At 47.2% G+C, this 26,007-nt stretch overlaps 1 protein-coding gene across 3 annotated transcripts in view; it reads right to left on the bottom strand.

Annotated features, from left to right (window-relative positions):
- Positions 1-2,059: 2,059 nt before the first annotated feature.
- The window catches only part of KCNE2 (potassium voltage-gated channel subfamily E regulatory subunit 2), a 179,476-nt gene continuing 155,528 nt past the window's right edge, over positions 2,060-26,007 (bottom strand). For all 3 annotated transcript variants that reach the window (XM_058731913.1, XM_058731914.1, XM_058731912.1), the window contains one exon: positions 2,060-2,759. In XM_058731913.1, the coding sequence (XP_058587896.1) occupies positions 2,376-2,759 (384 nt within the window). In that variant the 3' untranslated portion in view covers positions 2,060-2,375. The remainder of the gene's footprint in view (positions 2,760-26,007) is intronic.

Genomic DNA, 26,007 nt, shown 5'->3' with positions numbered 1-26,007 from the left:
TTGTTCAAGTCTCTTAGTGTGAAGAGGGGGACAAAATCACTTGTACCAAGTCTCTACGTATTTACAGGCCAAGGCCGAGACCTGCTTGCTGGCTCGGAAGAGACTGACCAGAGGTTAGTGAAGGAGATGGTCTTTGTCACCTGGTAGAAACCTTGGGTCTCTGTCTGGATCCCGACCCAAGGCCAGGATTTGGTAGCCGGGGCCGCTTCTCTGGGCACACCGGGATGAACGTTCTGTGTGCAATAGCGTTTCTGGATTAATGATTTGAGGCAGGAGGCCACTCTGGTCACACGTGAGTATCAGTGGATTTTCAAGATACTGTTGTAATGCTTATGTTAGCATAATTGCACATTTGTTTCTAAGGAACAAATACCTCGTAGACACCTCCCTCTGGAGATATAATCCTTGTAGGCAACAGAAGACATCCTACAAGCCTTGAAGAAGGGATTCTTTTTTTGAATTTTGTCTTGGAACCTTGAGACTTTTTTCTTTTTTTTTTTTTTTTAATTTTTTTAACGTTTATTTATTTTTGAGACAGAGAGAGACAGAGCATGAACGGGGGAGGAGCAGAGAGAGAGGGAGACACAGAATCGGAAGCAGGCTCCAGGCTCTGAGCTGTCAGCCCAGAGCCGACGCGGGGCTCGAACTCACGGACCGTGAGATCGTGACCTGAGCTGAAGTCGGACGCTTAACCGACTGAGCCACCCAGGCGCCCCGAGACTTTTTTCTTTTTAAGATTTGATTTACTTATCATCTCTCTATTTTATTTATTTATTTATTTATTTATTTATTTATTTATTATTTTAAATGTTTATTTTTGAGAGAAAGAGAGAGAGAGAGAGCAGAGGAGTGGCAGAGAGATGGGGAGACGCAGAATCTGAAGCAGGTTCCAGGCTCTGAGCTGTCAGCACTGAGCCCAATGCGGGGCTCGAACTCATGGACCTTGAGATCATGACCTGAGCCAAAATCAAGAGCTGGACATTTAACCGACTGAGCCACCCAGGCGCCCCTAGAGTCCTGAGACTTGAAGCCCTACGGACAATTGCTGTGCCTTGGCTGAGAAGATGGGGAGATAGGGAAGAAGAGAGGGAAGCTGGTAGGTACGAAGCAATAACCCCATACACCCGTCTTGGCTTTGACTTCCTCCTCTCAGCTACTCTGAGAGAATACACCTTAACCCGAGTTAGGTCCCCATCCTGTCCCTGCTCTAGCTCTGCCCACTCTGTGTTGATCTCCTTTATAACCTGTCAAGTTGTCATCATGAGGTTTACGTACCTGACTCGCTCTAATGAGCGGGTCACTCCAGCTCAGGGAGTCTCAATCATCTCTACACTCCTGGGGTCTACGCCAGTGGCCTGAGTAGATAGATAGGTGTTAAATATCGCTTGGCTTAATTAGTAGATGAAATCACCTAATGTGTGGATTGCATCTCTAATGCAATGTCTAGATGGAGTGAAGTGTCTAGCTTTTTCAACAGACATCAGTAATTCAGACACCTTCTGTACCGTTAGTCTCTTGAAACACAAATGAAAATCATTGTAAATGGAAGAAAATCAAGTGACTGAAAAGAATATGGTATTTACAAAGTGATGTTACAACTTTTCATTATCCTTTTCTATAATAACAAGAACTTTAAAGGGTTAGATTTCCATAAAACTTTAAATGTTAATTTAAAAATATGTTTCTGTTGCACTGGGCACTTCTTAAAGATGCTACGTCTCTGTTGTGGGCGATTTGCCCTCGTGAAATGTTTGTTCTGTCGACAGACTTCCCAGTAAGCCAGATGCCAGGAAAACAATATACATAAAGTCACCTGGTGATTCTGTTCATTCATCACTTCAGACTTGACATTCATGAATGAATAAATAAACGCTCTGATGTCAAGCCAGTGAGCAGGTGACACATTTTTGAACCACAGCCTCTGCGCAATACATCTGGGTTATTTATAGAGCGAATTCATCACATACAAAATACTGTTTCATGAGGAAGACAGTTCAGTGACTTGTTGGTACCTGCCTCCCCCTCCTCCCCCGCGCCCTCGCCGCTAGCACACAGGTGCTGTCCTTCAAATTTGACTTTATTTCCACTCACTCGACAAAATGTGTCAAATTTGACATTGACTAAAGTGACATTTATGTTGCACAGAAAGTAAAAGGGATCTTCAGCATAAAACACGGCTCTGATGAGCAAGTCTAAATCACACTGAGATTACCATTGTCATCTTAGTTGAGTCGCCACAGGATCTCCGTGAAAATTCTCAACAGAAAGCAAGGAGCTTAGTGTCGTCTAAGCAGTGACAACTTGGATTTGCTCCACGGCACAGGCGTCTCTTCACACCCAGGTATCCTCTGTTGGCTTGACGCCTTTCCTCCTCATCAAGGAGCCAGGTGGAACCCTGCTGCCCCGAGGTTCTCGTGGATGGTGGTCTTTGATTCTTCTAGATTCAAAATTTGACTCTTGTACTTCTCTTGCCAATCTTCCACGATGTACTGGTGGTAGGGGTCGTTGGAGTGCTCTTGTCGCTTGGATTTCACCGTGCTCACCAGGATGGCGACAATGATGAAGGAGAACATGCCGATCATCACCATGAGGTACAAGATGACATAGTAGAAGTTCTCAGCATCAAGCTTGGCTTGCAGGGCCTCTTGCTCAGCTGTCGTGTTCCTGCGCCAGTTGTCCATATAAGTGATAAAAATCCTTCTGAAGGCATCTTCCAGCGTCTGTGTCAGATTGGACAGAGCCGGCATGTCTCCCTCCTGCTGCAATTTAAATACTGAAACAGATGACCAAGGTTAAGAACACTGATTCTTTCTGCATTTGCCTACTTTAAGGGATAAAGGGGTGAATACAAAGGTTGGGGGGGGTAATATAATTACTTCTTTACCTGGCTGGTGATTGATCGAGTGCATATTTTTTGAAAATTATTCTTTAAGCTTTGCATACGCAGTTTATGTGTTTTTTGCATGCGTGACACCTTCCAACAGAAGTCTGATGGCAGGGCGCCTGGGTGGCTCAGTCAGTTAAGTGTCTAACTCTTAATTTCCGCTCAGGTCATGATCTCACGGTTCAGGAGTTCAAGCCCCGCGTCGGGCTCCATGCTGGAGGTGCAGAACCTGCTTGAGATTCTCTCTGTCTGCCTCTCCCCTGTTCGCTTTGCATCTCTCTCTCTCTCTCTCTCTCTCTCTCTCTCTCTCTCTCAAAATAAACACTTTTTAAAAAGCTGGCTGGAGGACATAAAACTGTATATAGTACCCCAACTTACATATGTAAATAAGTATAAACATACAAATGAAAATGGAAAAAAGACTGGAAATGACGAGTTCAAAATGTTAACAGTGGGTAGTATACTTAACATCCCCCCCCCACGCTTTATATTTTGTTCACGTTCCAAATTCTCGTCAAGCACCTCACCCTACTTTGTTTTTAAAAAGACCAGTCGCGGGGCGCCTGGGTGGCGCAGTCGGTTAAGCGTCCGACTTCAGCCAGGTCACGATCTCGCGGTCCGTGAGTTCGAGCCCCGCGTCAGGCTCTGGGCTGATGGCTCGGAGCCTGGAGCCTGTTTCCGATTCTGTGTCTCCCTCTCTCTCTGCCCCTCCCCCGTTCATGCTCTGTCTCTCTCTGTCCCAAAAATAAATAAAAAATGTTGAAAAAAAAATAAAATAAAATAAAATAAAATAAAAAGACCAGTCGCCTCACGATGCCTAGCATAATGCGTCGTTCATAACAGGCGTTCAACAGACATCAGCTGAATGAAGCAATGACTCATGTCTGATCCGTGTGTGCAGAGAATTATGGGGCAGAGGATTGCAAGGGGCATTGACCTTGCAGTCTCCTCCATCCCCTTTGTCTCCGCTGTGGGCTTTTTCCAAGTAGGCCCCAGGGCGGAGTGTGTCCGTCCACATTGGAAAGAAACATCTTAGGTAAGTGGCACAACGCGACGACCTGAGAGATCATTCGTATTCCCCAAGTCCGGCTCTCCTCTCCATCCTCACTGGCGTTGTCCAGCCACCAACACCTCTCACCTGGATGACACCATGCGGTGCAAACCGCCCCCCCCCCCCCCCCCGAACAGTCTCCTGGGGCATATCTGTCCCTCCCTGCCCTGCACTGCAGCCACGATGCTCTTTTTAAGAAGGAAGTGGGATCAGGAGCACCTTGGGGGGGGGGGGGGCTCAGTCGGTTAAGCGTCCAGCTCTTGATTTCTGCTTAGGTCGTGATCTCATGGTTAATGGGGTCAAGCCCCTGTCGGGCTCTTGCGCTGACAGCGTGGGGCCTGCTTGGGATTCTCTCTCTACCTCCCTCTCTGCCTCTCCTTCTCTAAATAAATAAATAATGAAGAAACAAACGTTTAAAAAAAAAGAAAAAACGAGATCATATCCCCTTGCTTTTAATATGACTCAATACCTTCCTGTCCCACTTAACATAAAACCCCAGTTCCCTAGTGGGGTTTACCTGGCTTGGCCTGAGCTGGCCCCCAACCACCTCCCCAGTCACTCCACCCTCATGATGACTGGTCGTTCGTACCTCCAAGTCAATAAACGTCGGGGCATTTGCATATTCTCTTCCCCTCAACCTGGAATAACTTTTCCTTTCTCTTCCCTCTGCTACCTCCTTACCCTTTGGGCCCCAGCTTAACTGTCACTTCTGAGAAAACCCCCTGGCCCCGCTCTAAATCACCCCCTACCACCACCACTTTTCTCCAACAACATCTTTTTATTTTTATTTTTTTTCCAAAGCTTTCTTCATCATCTGTGCTGACTATGTGTGTGCCGCTGGTGTTTGTGTGTGATGATTGGCTCACGGTGTCGCCTTTCCTGCTCAACTGCCATCTCTGTGACACAGGGCTCGTATCGCCTTTGCCTACCTTGGTGTAGCGAATGTCACCACAGAGCCTGACACATCGAAGGCACCCAGTGGATGCTCAGTGAATAAGTTAATGTGCCAGGCACAGGCGGGGCGTCGGAAGGGCCGAGATGGTGAGGGTGAGGTTTCTGCCTGTGGCAGCTCGGTGTGGCAGGAGCACTGCAGACAAACAGCCACGAGAAGCACAAAGGCAAGTGAGCGGTATGGACAAAGTGAGAAGGGACTCGGAGAGCTGAACGTGGTTCGGGGATGGAGAATGCGGGGGTGGGGGGAGGGGAGCAGAAGTGGGCGGAATGTAGACAGGAGGTGAATTGGTGACTAGCCAGGACCTACCTACAGGTTCACCCAGGCAGTAAGAGCCCAAGCAGTGGGTTTGCCAAAGGCCCTTCCAGAAACAACGCCCACTGTCTTCAACATGTCTTTCCTTTCCTCTTATAAGGTGAGATGTTGCAGACCTCCCTACCTGAGGGAGGGGCCCGAGTGGAGCTCCAGGTCTTTCTCTGATGCTTTCCCAACATTTCGCTCAGTGAGAATTACTGACAACTCACTGTGAGAGAGTGCAGCTAGGCTGGTTTTGATCTTACCCAAGATGTCGCCACAGGCCCCCTGACCCTTACAGAGACAAGATCTGCTCCTCTGGTGGGAGGTTTATGTGTATTCATTTTGAGAGAGAGAGAGAGGTGGGGGGAGCAGCAGAGAGAGAGGGAGACACAGAATCCGAAGCAGGCTCCGGAATCGGAGCTGTCAGCACAGAGCCCGATGTGAGGTTCGAACTCACGGAGCTGTGAGCTCATGACCTGAGCCGAAGTCGGACCGACTGAGGCCCCCAGGCGCCCCTCTGCCAACTTTTCTCGGCATCTTCATCCAATAAAGAAAACTGTGATTTTTCCAGCTTATATAGTCCCCCTACTGCACCTTCTAGAGAGAATTCAGTTTTCTTTTGCAAAGCCAAATTGAAGAATGGAGAGAAGATAGAGACAAGAAGAACCAGAAGAGCTACGTGTACAAAGTGAAAGGCTGGTGGAGGGGTGTGGAAGTCACCGAGATGAATGATGGGGGCAATTGGGTATCGGGGAGGGTGCTGAGCAAACCCAGGGCAGCAGACAACCAGCAAGGGGAGGGGGAACCCTCTTCCAGGCAGAGAAGTCAGTCCCCTGCAGGGTTCTTTCTAAGGTGCTATCAAGATTGGAATTATTACTGAGGTGCCTGGGTGGCTCAGTCAGTTGAGTGCCTCCCTTCGGCTGAGGTCACGATCTCACACTTCATGGGTTCGAGCCCCGCGTTGGGCTCTGTGCTGATGGCTCAGAACCTGGAGCCTGCTTCAGGTTCTGTGCCTCCCTCCCTCTCTCTCTCTGTCTCTCCCCCACTTGTGCTCTCTCTCTCTCTCTCTCTCAAAAATAAATAAATAAACATTAAGAAAAAAAATTAAGATTGGAATTATTCCAGTTATTTTTGCTTTTTGGACAGCCCTTTTTTTGGAGGAACTCTAGTATGCTCTGAGCACCCAAGGCCTTGCCTTGTATCTGAGTTTCCCCCAGAGAGGTGGTAGCATTGCAAGTTCCCAAGTGCTCTGAGCTCCTCCGTCCACCCTGCCTCCCGTTTATCTCCTTTGTGGACTCTGCTGCTGTGCCTGGAAATTCCACCAGTGAACGCCTCTGAGTGGAGGACATAAAGGTCCTAGTCTTTTTCTTTTAATAAATATTCAAAAACAATTTTTGTTAATGTTTACCTATTTTTGAGAGAGAGAGCAAAACAGAGCATGAGTGGGGGGGGGAGGGGGAAGGAGAGAGAGAGGGACAGAGGATCTGAAGCAGGGTCCAGGCTCTGAGCTGTCGGCACACAGCCCCACGCAGGGCTTGAACCCACAAACTGTGAGATCGTGACCTGAGCTGAAGTCTGATGCTTAACCAACCGAGCCGCCCAGGCGCCCCAAGGTCTTAAATGGGAAATGCAGTAGGGTAGGGCATGCTCACTGTCAATATCGTCTTGCGAATGTTTTCATCAAAGCTATGGCGCACCACCTGTGAAAAATCTAGACCAACCCCTGACTCATAAGAGGGCTTAATAGTTAATCCCCTGTGTTTTCAGGGCTCTGAGAGAATGGGGACACAGGAGACCTATGTTTTGGTGTTTTCTTAGCAAAGCCATCCAGGACAGGGTGCCTCAAGGGAAGCCTCAAGATTCCACAGGTAAAATGGGAATGGGGCACCTTAAGTAAGTATTGAGGGGAAGGGGAAATGGAGCCCAAAGGACAGGGGAGAGGTCACTGAAGTAACCTTGGTCTTCTGAATGATCATCCCTGAGTTGCCCTGCAGAGGAAGAAAGAAATACAATTTCTGTAAGACAGAGGAGCTGAGTATCTCCAGGCTCACCTGTAAAAATGGCGGTATGCTGGGGCACCTGGGTGGCTCAGTCAGTTAAGCGTCCGACTTCGGCTCAGGTCATGATCTCACAGTTTGTGAGTTCGAGCCCCGCGTCAGGCTCTGTGCTGACAGCTCGGAGCCTGGAGCCTGCTTTGGATTCAGTGTCTCCCTCTCTCTGCCCCTCCCCCACTTGTGCTCTGTCTCTGTCTCTCAAAAATGAATAAATGTAAAAAAAAAATGGCAGTATGCTCTTGTAGTTGAGAAAACCCCATCAGTGGCCACCTCACCCGCAAGCTCTTCCCCAGATCTCTGAGTTGGAGATCCCTTTCTGTGCTTCTTCTGCAAACTGTCACGTGTCTGTCTGCTTGTTTGCCATTACCCATTTATTGTGTGCTCGTGCATGTGAGCACTGTCTATGACACTGAGATAATTACCTCCATTTTGCAGGGATGCTTAAGTGATTTGGATCATAATTACATGACAGCTTGAGCTGCTGAAGGGCAAGGATCGGTCATTTTAGTCACCTTTGCTTTTTTTTTTTTTTTTAAAGTTTATTTATTTTGAGCAAAGGGTGCAAAGAGAGAGGGAGAGAGAGAATCCCAAGCAGGCTTCACGTGGACATGGGGCTCGATCCCACGAACCCGTGAGATCATGACCTGAGCTGAAACCAAGAGTTGGACGCCCAACTGACTGAGCCACCCAGGTGCCCCCATTCTGTTCATCTTTGAATCCCAGGGCCCTACGTGGTGGTTGGTGCATCATAGACCTTTAGTAAATGTTTGGTGAATGAATGAATGCTCCTCTCTAGTGTACTGTGGATTCCCACTAGAAACTGCTAGAAAGGGTGATTCTCAACTTACTTGCAGGAAAGGAAGGGATTTGACTTTATTCTTCTCCCCAAAAGTATACATGTGCACATACTCTATATTCAATCTCCGGGAACTCCCTAAAGCCCAACCGAGTACCTCTGCAGCAAAATATCTTTGAGTTGAGGGATGTCAGTGCTGGATTCCACTGGAGCATTCTCCAGCCTGCTGGAACCAACACTACTGATTATTTGTTCAGTCTGCTGACATGGACAAAGGCTTGTGGCAGAGAACACATCAGGAGGTGCTTCTTGATAGGACTTAATCTTAGAGTGAAAAGGGCCCAGGTAGATAAAGTGCCTGGTCCCCAGCCAGGCTGACCAAATTGGGTCCAAGGGGGATTCGCATTTTGAACACTGTTGGAGACATGGCTGAACAATCCATTGTCTCTTCCCTAACCAAGGGGAAAGCCAATCAGTAGGTGAAAGCAATTTTCTTGATGGACATGGAGCTAGAACGTTCAAATAGGTTTAAATTTATGATACCCAGAACAACCACCTAACTGGTAAGACATTGAGCGTATTTGGTATACATATTATCCCTCCTCTAAGTAGAATACTATAATAGGTATTTAGCAATGAGAGGACTGTTATTTATGTTCTGTTCGATCATACGAAAGTGCCATTTCTATAGATGAAATCCGGTCAATATTGGCAATTTCATGTGGTTCAACCTAACATATGCGGACCTATATTTTCGGCCATTTTCAATAAGTAGTCCTTGCTCAAAAGCCAGGATGGGGCCCTAGAGATTATTTAGGCTGGCCTGCTCATTTGGCAGGTGCAGTAACTATAGCCCACAGAGCTTAGATCATCTGTCCAGGGTCACAGGGCTTGCATGTCGACCACTGTGCTGGCACTCAAAACCCAAATCACGCAGGCTAGCTAGTGCCCAGGACCCACTGTGCCCTAGCAGAGGTCGCACATTCCAACAATGCCCCATTTCAATCAGCTCTGACTGGGCAGCTCAGCTGGGTAAAAGAAATGAGACTAAGACCATGGTTTCTGCTCACACACACCCAATTAGTTGTGCCCTATCTTCAGGACACATAAGGACCCCCTAACTCCAGCTGCGCTTGTCAGAGGGGTGTGTAATTCACAACAAGGACAGTCCGGACACTGTGAGGAAAGTAACACCCCTTTGATCCCCAAACCTGAAGTTCTCGTCTCTTAAAAGTTCATCTTTTCTTAAAAGATGGTGGCTCATTAGCATCACGGGGGCCTGGAAAGGCAGGGAAGTCTTTCATTTTTATACCAAGAATAGAAAAAGATATGATTACTTGCATTTACCATGAACATTCCATAAAAACGCTTCCAAAATTCTCCTCCAATTATGAAGAAATGAGGGAGGAAAACAATACCAAGGAGAAGAAGAGTGAGGAGGAGGGTGAGAAAAAGAAGAAGAAGGAGGAGGAGAGGAAGAAGGAAGAGAAGAACAGAGAGACAGAGAACAAAGAAGGAAGGAAAGGCCATCTTATAACAGGAAAATAGCTCCTTTTATAAATTTCTTGAAAAAGGAAATAGATTGCTTTGTTACTTAATTTCTGAAACAATAAAGAATTTGCAATAGAAGCTTACCTAGGCAGTGCTTGAGCGGTAGGAAACCCCCTACTACAAAGCCAGGCGGCTCTGAACTTCCTGGCTGGTGTTGGCAAGTTCTCGGGGACCATGCATAAATCTCAGCCTGCCGGGCACTTTCAGCTCACGGCTGACCAAGCCTTTGTTAGCTGCAATCTGCAATCTAGGCGTTTATGAACCCAAATGTTTAATCTAATCTCATGTGGAAAGTTAAATACCGACCGACAGTTGGGAAGTGACCTTGGTGCCTGATGGGGTGTGCCTGCTTGGAATCTGCCATTGGGTAGGGGCAGTACATGTCTCTCCCTCGGGCCGCTGGATGACAGCTCCACCCAGGACACTGCCTGGGCACAGTGAGCCACCGTCCTCAGGAAAAGGCTTCGTGGACCGCGCTGTTCCCCACAGGACTTGTGCCCAGGGAGAGCATCCCAGAGAGGTGACACGAACATGGCGAGCTTTGGGTGGGTATGGTTGGAGCAGAAGGCCAGTATGCTTCCAGACAAGCACCCCTATCCTGACCACCTCCTCATGAACCTAATTTTGTTTAAATACCCCTCTTGGAGACAGTTTTCAAGTGACTTTAGAGCAACATCGTTATCTTGTAGATTGGAAGCTGGCCACAATAAAGGTATAATACCAAGGACATAGAAGCAAGTCCAGTAAAGTATGTAAAGACTTCAAAAGAACTAAACACTCTCTACTTATCAAAAGATCCTTCTCTATCCTTGAAATTGGACAGAGTGGGGCTTGGCAAGAGCTAACACCTTCTGAGAGTTACCATGTGCCAGGCCCTTCTCAAATGCTTTAATTGTAGGAGTCTCATGCAATCATTGTCACAACCCAATGTAATGGTACGCTGAGATTTACAGCTAAGGAATCCAGGCACAGAGAGGTCAAGGTCATCTCAGGATGACATAGAAGCAGAGCCAGGATTAGAATCTAACCCTGAATGGTGGATGTGGTAGTGATACACCACTAAATCACTTGAAGGTCATGAGGTTGCCCATTCCTCTGTCACATAGCTGTGCAAAGTAAGATTAACTTTGTTTTACAACTGAATCTTCTCATCAAATGGTGCTCTGAGCAATGTGGCTTGAAAGGCACTGGGTGGCAAGAGGAAGATGGCTAGGATATAGAATTATCCACAAATTGTAGTAGTTAACATAGTAGGTGTGATCTAAAGAAATATAAAGATCTCTGTTACTGTTCACCAGCTTCTCACAACACCGTTTGTCCACCTAGACTGTCTTCAATGAACACGATTAGGCAACTTCAACTAGGAAAAAATGGTTTGATGGTTCTTTGGGGCTGAAAGTGTCTCCATAGAAACGGACGCCTTTCAAAATGGCTCCCAGGGAAATTCCATCAGAGCAACTGTGCCACCTGCTGGTGGCAACAAGGAACAGAGACCAATCTCTCGCTCACTCCTAAACCAGCCTTGGCCACTTAACTTGTGTCTTGAATTCTCCTAGTGCAAAGGCGAGGGGAATCAAAACTGTGCAAGTCTACACTTCCATAGTTTGAGGCAGAGCTGGAAGGCAAGACACCATAGAGGCTGAGAGCTTGGCTTTGGAGGCTGAGAAACGAAGTGAGAAAATTACTTAGCGTTCCTGATCTCTGGATTCTTCATCTGTCAAATGGAGAGAATAAAAGTTCCTGCCTCACTGGGTTGTCCTAGAAATTAAATGAGATCATGAGCGTAAAGCGCCAAGGACAGAACCTGATACATAGTAAGATAGGAAATGTTTAATGTATTAGCTTTTACTGTTATTTTTAAGAGAAATAAGCAAGAGGACATGGCAGTGAGAAGCAGAGCTTAACTGCGCCTCACCAAGGAAAAGAACATTCTAGCACGATGTGAAGAGTAGCTCCTTAGTGGTTTATTTTTAGATAGCTCTTACTCAGGGCCTGGTACACAATTCACACAACTGGAATGAGATGTGGTCCTGACAAAATGGATGCAGAAGTGGAGTGTAAATATGACCCAAGTATCAGCTGTAGGCTGAAGACGAAAATAGGAAGAGATGTTTCATGCCTCCCCCTGACAGGCTTCAGCCACCTTGGCTTCTGCAAAAGACTCTTAATAAATTCGCTCTGTATTGTCCCCAACAGGAGAGTAAAATGGTATCTGCCAGAAAGCAAGGGACATAAAAGCAAATGTTCTCTTTGAGAGTCAAATTGCAACCCACACCTTTACAGAGCTCCTCTGCCTACATATGGCATATGTTTTTTAAAGCCCAGGGAGTTGAGGTTGCTTTTGGATTTAAAATTGGATGTCATTCAGTTGCACATCCAGCACTAACAAACCCCAAACTCCTTCAAAAGGTAAGAACAATGGAAGACTTGGTTCAGAATTGAGCCTGCTTTCCAAGCTACTAGTACTGTTTTTAGGGCACCACTATGATACAAACCAAAAGGCTTCCTTAAGTGGAACACAACTGCTAAAGTACACCATAATTTAGGGGTAAATCCAACTTCAGATTCTGCACTTCTGTGGTAACAGAAATATTGTTCTCTGAGGACCCAAGTAATGAGCTATGATTAACTGTCTCCTATACAAGTTTTGGTTTTCAAGGAATAAATTATGATTTCATTGTTTTCATTTTTGCTATCTTTGAATCTCTTTCTATACCCCTCGATGGCTCAACATCATTACTCATTAGGGAAATTAATTTACAACCACAGTGAGATGCCTCTACACACCTACTAGAACGGCTAGCGTCCCTTTTTTTGTTTGTTTTTTGTTTCGATTTTTTATTTAGATTCTAGTTAGTTAACATGTAGTGAAATATTGGTTTCAGAAGTAGAATTTAGTGATTCATCACTTGCATACAAACACCCAGTGATCATCATACCAAGTGCCTTCCTTAAGACCCATCACTCATTTAACCCATCCTCCACCCCCTTTCCCCCCACCCAGCAACCCTCAGTTTGTTCTCTGGAGTTAAGAGTCTTTAATGGTTTGCTTCCCTCTCTCTTTTTATTTTTTTCCTTCCTATATGTTCATCTGTTTTTTTTCTTAAATTCCACATGTGAGTGAAATCATACGGCGTTTGTCTTTCTCTGACTGACCTATTTCCCTTAGCATGATACTAAGCTCCATCCGTGTGATTGCAAATGGCAAGATTTCATTCTTTTTGAAGACTGAGTAGTATTCCATTCCATATATAAAACACAGCTTTATCCATTCATCAGTTGACAGACATTTGGGCTCTTTCCATAGTTTGGTTATTGTTGATAACATTGCTATAAACACTGGGGTGCATGTTCCCCCATGGATCTGTATTTTTGTATCCTTTGGATAGTGCAATTGCTGGGTTGTAGGGTAGTTCTATTTTTAACTTTTTGAGGAAACTGCATACTGCTTTCCAGAGTGGCTGAACCAGTTTGCATTCCCACCAACAGTGTAAAAGTATTCCCCTTTCTCTGCATGTTCACCAACATCTGTTGTTTCCTGTGTTGTTAATTTAGAACGGCTAGAGTCCTTTTTAAAGAACCGACAACACCAAGTGTTGATAAGAATGTGGAGTAACTGGAACTTTCATACATTGCTGGTGGGGACATAAAATGGTCCAACCACTTGGAAATAGTTTGCCACTTTCTTAGGAAGTTACCACATGGGTTTAACAATCCCATTTCTATGTATTTATCCAAGATAAATGAAAAAAAGTATGTCCACACAAAGACAAGTGAATGTTCATAGCAGCTTTACTCATAATAGCTAAAAACTGGGAATAACCCAAATATCCGTCAATAGATAAATAGGTAAACAAATTGTGGTATATCTATACAACCGAAAATTATTCAACAATAAAAAGGAACAAACCAGTGATGCATGCAACAACATGGATAAATCTCGAAAACATTACCTGAACAAAGGAAGTCAGACACACAAAAAAGCTGTACTGTATGATTCCATTTCTAGAAATTCTAGAAAGGGAAAAAGTAATCTATAGTCATAGAAAGCAGATCAGTTGTTTCCTGGGGCCAGTTAAGAGGAAGACTGACTGCAAAAGACATAGAGAGAGCTTTATGGGGTAACTGAATTGTTCAATACGTTGATTTTGGTGGTAGTTACAGGGTATACACATTTGTCAAAATTCATTGAACTGTACCCTTAAGATGGGTACATGTAGAAGCCCCTGGGTGGTTCAGTGAGTTAAACTTCTGACTCTTGATCATGACTCAGGTCATGATCTCAAGGCTCGCAAGTTCAAGTCCCGTGTTGGGCTCCGTGCTGAGCCCTCTTTTTGCCTCTCTCTGCCCCTGCCCCACTCACACTCTCTCTTGCTCTCAAGATAAACACATAAACATTTTTTAAAATGTACATATAATTTTGTGTAAGCTATACCACAATAAAGTTGATTTCTTAAACATCCATGGTTATGTAGTTCACTTGTAAATTTATATCCCCTGACCAGTCCACTCCTCTGAACTTCAGACTCAAATATCCAAATGCTTGCTTGACATTTCCACGTGGATGTCTAATGGGAATCTCAACCTCAAGGTCCAAACAGAACTTTTAATTCTTCCCACCAAATCTGCTCCTCCCAATGCTCCATCAGTTTCTTAAGCCCAAATGCTAAGAATTGGTGTTGATTCCTTTCTTCTCCTCACCTCCCTGTTGGGAAAGGTCATCGAAAAGGTATGACCACCAACTGACCTGTGAGCTGGACTGGGGCACTGGGGGGCTCCTTGTTCCCCACCCTGTCCTTGGAATGTGGGTTCTGCTCCCCTTTCCTGTGCCCAGGGGCTGCTCCAAAGACATGGCCTTGAGATAGTGATGGGGTGTTGAGAACACCTGCACAGTACATGTGTCTAGACCCAATTAAGGCCTCTTTATAAACTTTTAAGATCTGGCAAGTAGGTGCAGGGATCTACTCACCTTGATGCCACCTGAGGGAAGGCTCATGTGTATGTTCCCTCTGGAACTTTATTTTTTTTATTTTTTTTTTTTATTTTTTTTTTCAACGTTTTTTAATTTATTTTTGGGACAGAGAGAGACAGAGCATGAACGGGGGAGGGGCAGAGAGAGAGGGAGACACAGAATCGGAAACAGGCTCCAGGCTCCGAGCCGTCGGCCCAGAGCCTGACGCGGGGCTCGAACTCACGGGCCGCGAGATCGTGACCTGGCTGAAGTCGGACGCTTAACCGACTGCGCCACCCAGGCGCCCCCCCTCTGGAACTTTAAAACTGCCACCTACCAACCTGGAGCCGCCTCTTGCTTTGTTCTCTCCTTGCCCTCTGAGTAGAGGGATTGGTTTCAGGTTATACCAGAGAAGCTGCAAGGAGAATGGTAAACCGACACTCCCACATCCAATCCATTAGCAAATACTGTTGTCTGCCTCCCATCAAAGAACACTCTTGAGCCTGGATGTATGAATTTGCCTACTCAGTGACACTGAACCCACCACAACCTTAGCAACCCATCCCAACCTCTTTGAAAAAACATGCTGGGACTTTTGTGCTGTTAACTGGCATAAGGGCCAAATGCAAAGAAGAATCACCATCCATTTCCGAGGCCATCCAGACACCTGTTCTCAGCATCTTGCCCTTTTTTGTTGTACTTTCTCCCTGTTGCCCTGAGCCTACTTCTTCCCATTTCTGCACAGACAAGTTCTTTAAACTTGTTTCCTACGCCTGGAAAGCAAAAACTCAGCTTCGTTTGTTTCTTCTCTAGTGGTTTTGTGTTTTAATTTGACACCTCAAAACACATCCCAAGTCAGCCTTGGCTCAGGGCTGAACAGTGTCATGTCTTGGCCACTGTCTTCAGCTTTCCACTCATTGTCCCCATTCATCCACTTCCCCAGGAGTGAGCAGGGTGATCTTTTAGAAACATAAATCAGAACATGCTATTCTCTGTATAAACCTCCCTACTGCTTTCCCATCATCTTCAGAATAAAGTCCAGAATGCCTGGTCCCCTCTCTGACCTCTTCTTCCTTTTGTAGTTTGATCCTGGCTTCCCTCTTCTTCTTATTTCTGCTGTAGCATCTGTATTAATTTCACACTATGGGTATAGTAAATTACCACAAACTTAGTGACTTAAAACAACACAAATTTATTATCTTAAAGTTCTGGAAGTCAGAAGTCCAAAGTGAAGGTAGAGTGCTTCCTTCTGGAGACTCTGAAGGGAGAACTCGTTTCCTCTAGAGGCTGCCCTAATTCCGTGGCAGGGGTGGTGGCCCTTCCTCATATCATGCCAACCTCTGTTTCCACCATCATATCTTCTTCCCTCTGATTGACCCTCCTGCCTTCCTCTTCTAAGGACTTCGTTATCGTATTTGGCCTACCCAGGCAATCCAGGATAATTTTCTCATCTCAGGACCACCAAGTCAATGACAACGGCAGAGTCCCTTTTACCACATAAGGTAACATATTCACAGGTTCCGGGGATTAGGGTGTAGATGCCTTTGAGGGGGCATTACTCAGCCTGCCATAGCACCTTTGCATCGGCTGTTCTCTCTGCCTGGAACGTTCTTCCTGCAGATCTTAACACAGCTCACTTCTTCACTTCAAATGACATCTTCTCAGACAGGTTTTCTCCTGCCGTCCCAATCTGTAATGCTGACATCCACCCTAGTCACCGCTCACCCTGTTTTATTTTCCACGTAGCATTATTTATTGTCTGAGTTGTGCAAGGCTCCCGCATACTGTAGCATAGGTCGGGCAGTACAGAAAAGGAGGACACCACTCAGAGCGGGCATGGAGTCTGTGCACAGCCTGCATCCTTTGTTCATGGCATCTTTGGATTCTGAAACCACCCTATTTTATTGCTGGCTGTTTACTTTTCTTGTCTCTCCTAGACCTTGAGCTCCATGACAGCACGCACTTGGTCAGTATTGCTTTTTTCTGAGTCTGGCTGAACAGAAGCTCTCAACGTTTCCCAAACTCCCGGAAAAGACGGCAATTCTAGATTCCGGCGCTGATGAAACAAACAACCCCATCGATTTACAAGGTACCAAGATCATGCTTCCAATCAGAAAGATACCTGGAAGGGAAACTTTGCATCATTTCAAAAGCACTCACGATCCTTGAAGTTTCCAAATGGGACATAAAACAGGAAACTTCCTTTGATGGTTTTAGCACGAACATAAGGGTTTTGTGAAAAGTTGGAGCTGGCTGTGCTGAGACACCACTGGTGTTTTGTGCAGCTGCTTACAGAGCAACTGATTTCTCTGTGCCCAGCTTCAGATTCTCAAAGAGGTGACAATGGTTCTGGAGCAGCGACTCAGTCTGACTGAGGACTTTCTCAAATGTTCTCCCTTCTTGAAGTCAAACACAAGCTTGACCGTTTCCAACATTTATGGCTTCACCAAGAACTTCACTTCCCAAACGTGTTGGGGCTTCTTTTGTTTAGCAACGAAGGAGACAGGATGCTTGTCAGATGCTTCTTTGGAAAGAGCAAACTGGGCTTTGTTAAAGTGTATCCTTTTCAGATGGCGCCTTCACCCAAGGTGCTCCCCCAACTTTGCTGGCTTTGTGCGTCTGGGGGCGAGAATCTGGCCACCAGGAAACAGGGGGCCTACTTCGCAATGGAAAGGCAGAGGAGCCCTCAGCTTCTTCGTGCTCTATTTTCCTTGACAGGATTGAACTTCAGCAAAGCACGCGGAGCCAAAGACACAGAGGCAGATGTCGGGCCCAATGGCAGGGCATTGTCTGCAATTTCTCTTCGGGGAAATGAAGGCAGCATGGAACGTATGAGAGTTATATGTCACCCCAGAATCGCCCGTGGCATTTTTACCTAGGGCGTTAATCTGGAGTGAAACGACACTTTATACCATTATACTACAGTTACTACACAAAGATGATTTTCAATGAGGAAGAGAATCCAAGCAAACAAAGAAGAAGCCTCAGCATGAGGGTTTGTGGGAGTTAAAACTAGATGGAAAGGTGAGAGGGGAGGCCTGGAGTTCGAGGGACAGCCATGGGGGCTTCGCTCCCAGGAGCTGTGGAAGGCCCGTGGGCCCTGGTAGGGGAAAACAGACCGATGTGGAGAAGGAGACAGAGGAAGGGGTCTTCTTTTTGGTTTTGCCAAGAATCAGGCCTATGTTTGCTGAGAACCCAGGTCCTGTTTGTGCGCCCAACAAAATTCTTTCCAGATGGGTCATTGGCGACGTCTCTCCTCATTCCCAAGCCCTTCACGTGGGCACTGAGTTGAGTGCGTTTTCCCTGGAGCTTCTGCGTCTAATTCCAAGACAGAAGCCTGGGGCTGCACAGTCTGCAGAACAAGAAGAGACCCTCCCCTCCCACGGCCCCCACCCCCCACCCGACACTCCCTTGGGAACAACCACCCCACAGACTCCCAGCTCTCCTGCCCTCCTGACACACTCAGGGTCGGCCTCAGTGGGGGGGACATGTGTTAAACCCAAGCGCTGTTCCCTTAATAAGTCTCTTCCAAGAAATGTCTCCTTGCACATTTAGGACAAACCCACGATTCCTTGCCTGTCGGGGAAAACCATCCCCAGGGCTTTGGTGGTTTCCGAAGTGTGGTAGCTTCAAGAACTTGCTTCGCCTCAGACCTGTCAGGATGGCCACTATCAAAACATCCAAAGACACATGTTGGCCAAGATGTGGAAGGATTGGAACCCTTGCACACTGATGGTGGAAAGGCAGCCTGGTACAGTTGTTACACCTAACGGTCTTCTAAAAATTTAAAACTAGACTTGCCGTATGATCCAGCAATCCCAGTTCTGGAGACTTACCCCAAAGGATTGAAATCAGGATCTCAGAGAGATACCTGCTTCCCCACGTTCATTGCAGCACTATTTACAATAGCCAAGATGCAGAAACAGCCTAGGAGTCCATCAACAGATAGACGGATGAAGAAAATGTGCTCGACACACACACAATGGAATATTAGCCAGCCTTTAAGAAGAGGAAAATTCTTGGGGCGCCTGGGTGGCTCAGTCAGTTGGGCGGCCGACTTCGGCTGGGGTCGTGATCTCGCGGTCCGTGAGTTCGAGCCCCGCGTCGGGCTCTGTGCTGACAGCTCAGAGCCTGGAGCCTGTTTCAGATTCTATGTCTCCCTCTCTCTGACCCTCCCCTGTTCATGCTCTGTCTCTCCCTGTCTCAAAAATAAATAAAACGTTAAAAAAAAAAATTAAAAAAAAAAAAAGAAGAGGAAAATTCTCTGTTACGTGACAACACGAATCAACCTTGAGGACGTTACGCTGAGTGAAATAAGCCAGTCACAGAAAAACCAAACACTGCCTGTTTCCACTTCTATGAAATGCCTAAAAGAGTCAATTCAGAAAATCAGAGAGCGGAAAGGTGGTTGCCGGGCACCGGAGGGAGGTAGAAATGGGGAGTTACTACCCGACAGGCATGAAGTTTCAGCTGAGCAAAATGAAAAATGTCCAGGGATCTGCTGTCTCACATTGTACCTGGAGTCAACAATGCTGTATTGTGCACTTAAAGATCAGTGATAGGGTAGATCTCATGCAAAATGTTCTTCCCACAACAGAATAAAAATTAAAAATGGAAGTTTCTGCTTCTGGTTAGCAACCTCAAGCAGAAAGCACAGCTTTACCACGCATCCGGGAAAGGGAGGGCTCAGGGGCACCTGCTGTCCAGCTCTGGAGAATTCCTGATGACTTTCTAACTTTTTTTTTTTTAACGTTTTTATTTATTTTTGAGACAGAGAGAGACAGAGCATGAACGAGGCACAGAGAGGAGGCACAGAATCCGAAACAGGCTCCAGGCTCTGAGCCGTCAGCACAGAGCCCAGCGCGGGGCTCGAACTCCTGGACCGTGAGATCATGACCTGAGTCGAAGTCGGACACTTAACCGACTGAGCCACCCAGGCGCCCCCCTGACGACCGCTTTCTATTTTACGGTCTTTCAAGCTTGATAGACAGGGTGTTTATAATTGGTTCCCCTCTGCTAGGGCTAGAGAAACAAAATGTAAACCAGAGGCTGCGGTGTTCAAAACAGCCACACTGTGTCCCCACAGCACTATTCAAGCGTACGTGACTCATAAAGCCACTAAGTCCAAAGGTGTTCAGTTGTGTGCAGCTGATAAAAACAGCCTGGGTGGGAGGAGCCCTCTTCCCTGCCGGCCCTAACTGCCAAGAGCCCTTGGCAAGGCTCTGGGTTTATTTCTTTTTTGATTTTAATTTAATTTAATTTAATTTAATTTAATTTAATTTTTAATTTTTTAACGTTTATTTATTATTTTAGAGACAGAGAGAGACAGAGCATGAACGGGGGAGGGGCAGAGAGAGAAGGAGACAGAATCGGAAGCAGGCTCCAGGCTCTGAGCCATCAGCCCAGAGCCCGACGCGGGGCTCGAACTCACGGACCGCGAGATCGTGACCCGGGCTGAAGTCGGACGCTTAACCGACTGAGCCACCCAGGGGCCCCTTGATTTTTATTTTAGAGGGTGGTGGATACAACCATTCTCTTTTATTTGATTTGATTTAAATTCAAGTTCATTTACACATAGTGTAATGATGGTGTCGGCAGTGGAATTTAGCGATTCCTCGCTTACATGCAACCAGTCTATGTATTTCTTTTTAATTTTTATTTCGAAATCAAGATAGACTCAGAGGAAGTTGCAAAAATGTTGAGTCCCACGTACCCTTCACCCAGCTTCCTCCAGTGGTGACATCGTGCATGACTATAATATATTATCAAAACCAGGAAACCTGGGGCGCCTGGGTGCCTCAGTCGATTGAGCGTCTGACTTCGGCTCGGGTGACGATCTCACGGTTTGTGAACTGGGGTCCCGCGTTGGTCTCTGTGCTGACAGCCCGGAGCCTGCCTGGGATTCTCTCTCTCCCTCTCTCTCTCTCTGCCCCTTCCCTGCCCGGGCTCTTTCTCTCTCTCAAAAATAAATATTAAAACAAAACAAAACAGGAAACTGACACTGATATGGTGCTGTTATCTAGCCCACAGACTGAATTCAGATTTTCACTGTTTTTACCTGGACTCATCTGTGCGTGTGTATAATTTGATGCAACTTCATCTGACCTCTAGATTCATGGAACCGGCACCACAGTGAGGGGGAGAACTGCCCCATCACCATCGAGGAACTAACTTTTACATGCCTCCCTTTACGTTCACCCCCCTACACCCCTACTCCTCACCTACTCACACCCCTACTCCTATCCTTATTCCCTGGTTGCCTTCTTTATGAATCTGTCACTTCTAGAATGCTCTGCACTGGGACTATACAGTTTATAACCTTTTGAGACTGGCTCTTTGCCCACTGAGCATGATGCCGTGAGATCCGTGCATGTGTATGTCAGTGTTAGCTGCTGAATAATACTCCAGTAAACAGATGTTCAACCACTCATCTGCTGAAGGGTATTTGAGTTGTTCTCAGTTTCTTGCAATTGGGAACAGAGCTGTTATGAACTTTGACATACAGATTTGGGTGTGAATGTTACATGTTCATTTCTCTGGGGTAAGCATTCAAGAGTGCACTTGCTGGGTCAGATCACAGATGTGTGTTTAGTTTGATACGAAACTGCCAAATTAGTTTCCGGGGAGGCTGTGCCGTTTTACGTGCCGACCTGCAACGCGCGGAAATTCTAGGTGCTCCGTCTCCTCGCCAGCCAGCAAACCTCCGTGTTTTGGATTCATGGGTGGGAACCCCTAGGACTCTAGAAGATTCGTGCTATACGAGGCTTTAAAGATGATGCAGTCCAGCCCATTGATTCTACACAGGAAGGAACCAGATGCTGAGGAGGGACCTGACCATCCCTTCCCCCTTAGTCCAATCCTTCCGTTATTGTCACTACCTGCCCTGTTTCCCAGTGGCAGGCAGAGCTGTCTCTGCTCTGTGACATCTCTGGAAACTTGTCCAAGGTGGGGCAGGACCTAAGAGCCTTATGCAAGCCTCGGGGGCACGTCTTGCCCGGGAAATCTGACCTCGTGCTTTGTTGCCATTGAAGAAACCACGCTCCAGCTGCATTGTCCGATTCTCACACCGCACTTAATGCACTGTCTTCTCTCAGGAAATTGCTAACAGCACCAAAGTTCAAATACAATCTGAAGTCACAGCCCACGGCCAACTTTCCCAGGCTCACCCGGCCTCCTGCCCAGCAATCATGTCGACACCCATTGCTGCTGGCTGAGCTATGCATTCATTGAGAACGTACTGTGTGCCGGGCCGTGTGCGAGGCACTCTGTGTCCCATGCCTCTGGTCTTTACCCCAATCTGCAAGGCTGCTAACAGTGAGCCCCATCTGACAGATAAGGAAAAATGGCTGGGAAAGTCATGATCTCGGACTCAAAGGCTTTAGAATAAAGGACCAAGGTATAGGTCGTTGTTTTACACAGCTGCGCCTGGTACAACATACATACAAGACTGTTTGGGGTGACCACAGTGGCCCTTCCTGCCATTTTCTGAGCATTAAACCAGCAGTGTGCCTCTCCCGGGGTTTTATTTATTTATTTATTTTTTAACGTTTATTTATTTTTGAGACAGAGAAAGACAGAGCATGAACGGGGGAGGGGCAGAGAGAGAGGGAGACACAGAATCCGAAACAGGCTCCAGGCTCTGAGCCGTCAGCACAGAGCCCGACGCGGGGCTCGAACTCACGGACCGCGAGATCGTGACCTGAGCCGAAGTCGGACGCTTAACCGACTGAGCCACTCAGGCGCCCCTCTCCCGGGGTTTTATACCTAAAACTCGCAAAGCGGACACCAGGTGGCGCCAACGCTGAGCTTTTCCCGCGGCGCGGACCAGCCAGACTTTTCACAGAAGCTTTCTCCGCTGATTGTCATACTATCCTATCACCGTGCATGCCTCCGGCTCAACTATAGCATTGCTGGCACATTAAACTCTTTTTTTCTTTTTAAATAGCAGACATCCCTTGCTTTCTTAGAAATCAAATCATTAAATATTAACATTTGCTCGCGTTTCTAAAAGGGTTGCCCTTGACAGCAAAAAGCAAAGAAATGCGACATCTAGGTAGAGTATAGAACCTTTTCACTGAACATCAACTGTTTAAAATTGCGGGGTACTCTAACTTCAACTTTTCCATATATGGATGTTCTTGAGAAGCAGATAACTGTTCCAGACCCTTCCTGCATTTTGCATGATAAGAAGCCATGAATTTGCTTTGCAGTTCTCTGCGGAGATGAACTTAAAACAGATCTGTGGTTGTGGTTACCACCTAGTTCTCTTTTCTCTGAAGTTACAACCAGCGGCCCAACTTGTACCGAGTTTGTCTGGGAATTCTTTTGCATTCTGCATCCTGGGAATCGCCTGGATCCCAGGCAAGGCGGGACAGTTTGTGACCCTAGCTTTAAGTTTGAGCAAAAGTTACCTTGCGTTGAGTTTCAGATGAAGATTTGACTTCAGTCACTGTAGAGGGCTTCCTTCTCCAGCACAGACCTATCATTCATTCATTCACTCATTCATTCATTCATTCAGCAGATGCGTACTAAGTCAACCTCAACTCCCTCTGCCATCCCAGGTCTATCAAAACGAGTCCTGACATCCCACCTTTGCTGGGTTTTGATGCCAAGGGTTTGTGTCGTGTACCTTCTAAGGCTCCCCATGCCGGATGTAGCATCTAATCCAAACAGATGCTTCATTAATCGTTATTAAATGAAAATTGGAAAAAAAAAAAAAAAGAATGCCCCTCTCCCCCTCGAGGCTACCGCTTCTTTGCGGTTCCAAGAATGTCATTAGTTTGGAACCTTACGAGCCCCTGCTTGGAGCTGAAGAGGGATGTCACGATGTCATACGGGGTCTTGGCTATGATAGGGACAGCAGTGTCCAGTCGTTTTTAGAACCTGCCTCGAATTCAAAATTCCTGGCTACCCTTCTGGGAGTAAACTCTCCCCAAGTTTGTTTTCCGTGGAGTTTAGATTTATATTTTTGAGAAGCTAGCATTGAGGAGGAACCCAGAACTCAAGAGCAGTCTTAATTTTGCACCAGACCTCAAAATTTCAGAAAAGGAGGTAGTGGTTGAAAGAGTGGGAGAGAGGAATTTGCCGGAGAGATTGTCCTCTATTCCCAAATAAGTTCTGTCTCTCTTTCCCAGCCAGACTCTCTATAAAAGGGAAAACTGGACAACAGGCAGTGGGAAAGAGTGCGTCCTGGCAAGTTGCTTCGAGACGCGTACACCATGCTGTTTACAAATTCCTACAGCCAGCCCCGGGATCCAAATGTAGACAACTCTGTTTATGTAACTAAAATAGATGCTTATACCGTGTGATTAAGGTGGCTCGGGGAGCTGGGCCACGGTGAGGCGACATTTGCTGCAGCCAAGGCCAGAGGGGAGCACGGGGCACAGGGGCCCCTTGGACCCCGGCAGGTATGAGGTTTAGTAGATCAGTTTTCTGGTGGAGAAATCTCCCCGGGAGGGCACATCTAAGTTGCATGGGAGAACCAGAGAAGTCATGACCCAGCATCCTTTGTCGCTGCCAGTCACAGAGGATGGAGGTTTTCATCCGAGAGGGACCAGCCCAACCCTGCCCCCTCCCGGCTACGTCCTTTTCCAGCACAATGTTTGGAATGAAGCCCCCGCTCCTGCACCACCAGGAGAGGTTTCATACCGACATGCGGTTCCAGTGCCCGGATCACTAAAGAGGCCTGAATGTTGTAGGGTCAGTGGACGTGCAGCTCGGTGAAACATTCCCTCCGCTGACCATGCCCTTCGCCGCTCTGCCCCCCACTTCTTACGACTGGCAGGCTTGTTGTTCTAGAAGCAATGCAAGTGTCCCCTCCAGACATGCTCCCGGGGCCCCTGCCTAGCTGGAAGAGGTGACGGCTCCCTCCTTTGGACACTGAGGTCACCCACCTCTGGGTCCACCCGCCGCTTATCACCATCTTGGCCACAGCATAGTGTCCAACGTGGGCCATCAAGTTGGCCAATGACTGGTCTTTCTGAGGAACAGAAAGACAACATCCAGGGCCATGGGACGAGAGCAGGAATGGGGGTGCCACGCCTGCTGCTAATCACCCCCACGGACTCCCTGAGCCCCAAAGAAGGAGGCTCCCATCCATGTGGCTTCCGGGCTGCATGTGGTCACCCGAGCCGGGCTCCCCGCGGCTCTTCCTGCTCCAGCCTCTCTAGTCTTCTCAGCTTTGGAAGGAGCCTGGCGCCCTTTACACGCTCTTTCTTCTCCTGAGACCTGCGGTCCCGCTTGCCTAGATCTACCCTCTGACTCCTCCCACTCGCCCTTCTGGTCTCCCCTCAGATGCCAAGGAAGTTGGGGACAATGTCCTTGATGGCACCTTCCCCCAGTCTAGATTAAGTCCCTTTCTGATATGTTTGCACCACACACCAGGTGCTGCTATAATGTCTTACGTGCACTCACCCCCCCTCTTGAGGAACAGCGCTGGATTCTATCCCTAGGACTCTGGCCACAGCTCCCTGTGTATCCCCTCCTAGCATTACTATGACAGTACTCAATTACCGTGTAATTATAACTTACCGTCCCTGGAGAACAGTAAATCTGGCTTCTTCTCCACGGTCTTCCCAACGCCCAGCCCAGTTACCTGCCTCACTAGAAACCAATGAACCAATGAATGGATGAATCAGTTGATCAGACAAAGGAGGCCTGGGGAAATTTAGGAGAGCCTTGAGCAGTCAGAATCAAGGCCCCCCCCCGAGGCAGGCAAGACCAAGCTAGAACTTGACCAGTGGCCCACCACCCAAGGAGCTTCTAGGGCACAAAGGGTGACTGTTCTCTGGCCAAATCGACAGGATCTTAGGAGGCAACACGTCAGGGGAGAAAAGGCAACAGAAAAACCCCACGGTTTCAAGCTGAGTGTCTCTTTCTCCTTCTCGTCGGAAAAAAATAAACAGAAGTGTTCTTCGCTGAGTTCTTAAGGGGAAGGTGGGTGGCTGGGGCATACAGCAGGAGGAAGAAAAGTTCTTGACAGTTACCATCTCTGATTGCAGATGCAGAGTCAAGGGGAGGAGGCCCCACTGAAGTCCCACTTGGATGCCAGACTCCCGGTGCGAGGGAGGCCACCGTGGCTGCCAGGACCAGCTTGGGCACACACAGGGGGTATTCACAGCCCATGGCCATGGCTGCTCCCGCCCGCCCCGCGCACCCCCAGCAGCAAACAGAACTCTCTGTCTTGGTTCCTGAGTCAAGCCTGCACAGAATTAACTGTAATAATTGGCAGGTGTGCCTCTGGCTTCTGGGTTTCAATTCACCGGGGGCTCATGAAAAAAACTGGATGTTCTGCCGCAGCCAGTATTTAGCTTGGGCTCTGAGAAGCTTCAGCTTTCCATGACGAGAAACAAACTGTGTGGCTGCAGCTGCCCTGGGCAAATAAGAGTTCCAGAACAGCCTTGGAGAAAGAGGCCCCTCTGGCCAACAATCAGTTCGCTCCTTGGGGGAAGCGGAGGAAATAGCCCTTGACC

The sequence above is a fragment of the Neofelis nebulosa genome, chromosome 5 (genome assembly GCF_028018385.1).
Source record: "Neofelis nebulosa isolate mNeoNeb1 chromosome 5, mNeoNeb1.pri, whole genome shotgun sequence".
Taxonomy (NCBI): domain Eukaryota; kingdom Metazoa; phylum Chordata; class Mammalia; order Carnivora; family Felidae; genus Neofelis; species Neofelis nebulosa.
This window is presented reverse-complemented; position numbering and strand designations above follow the sequence as displayed.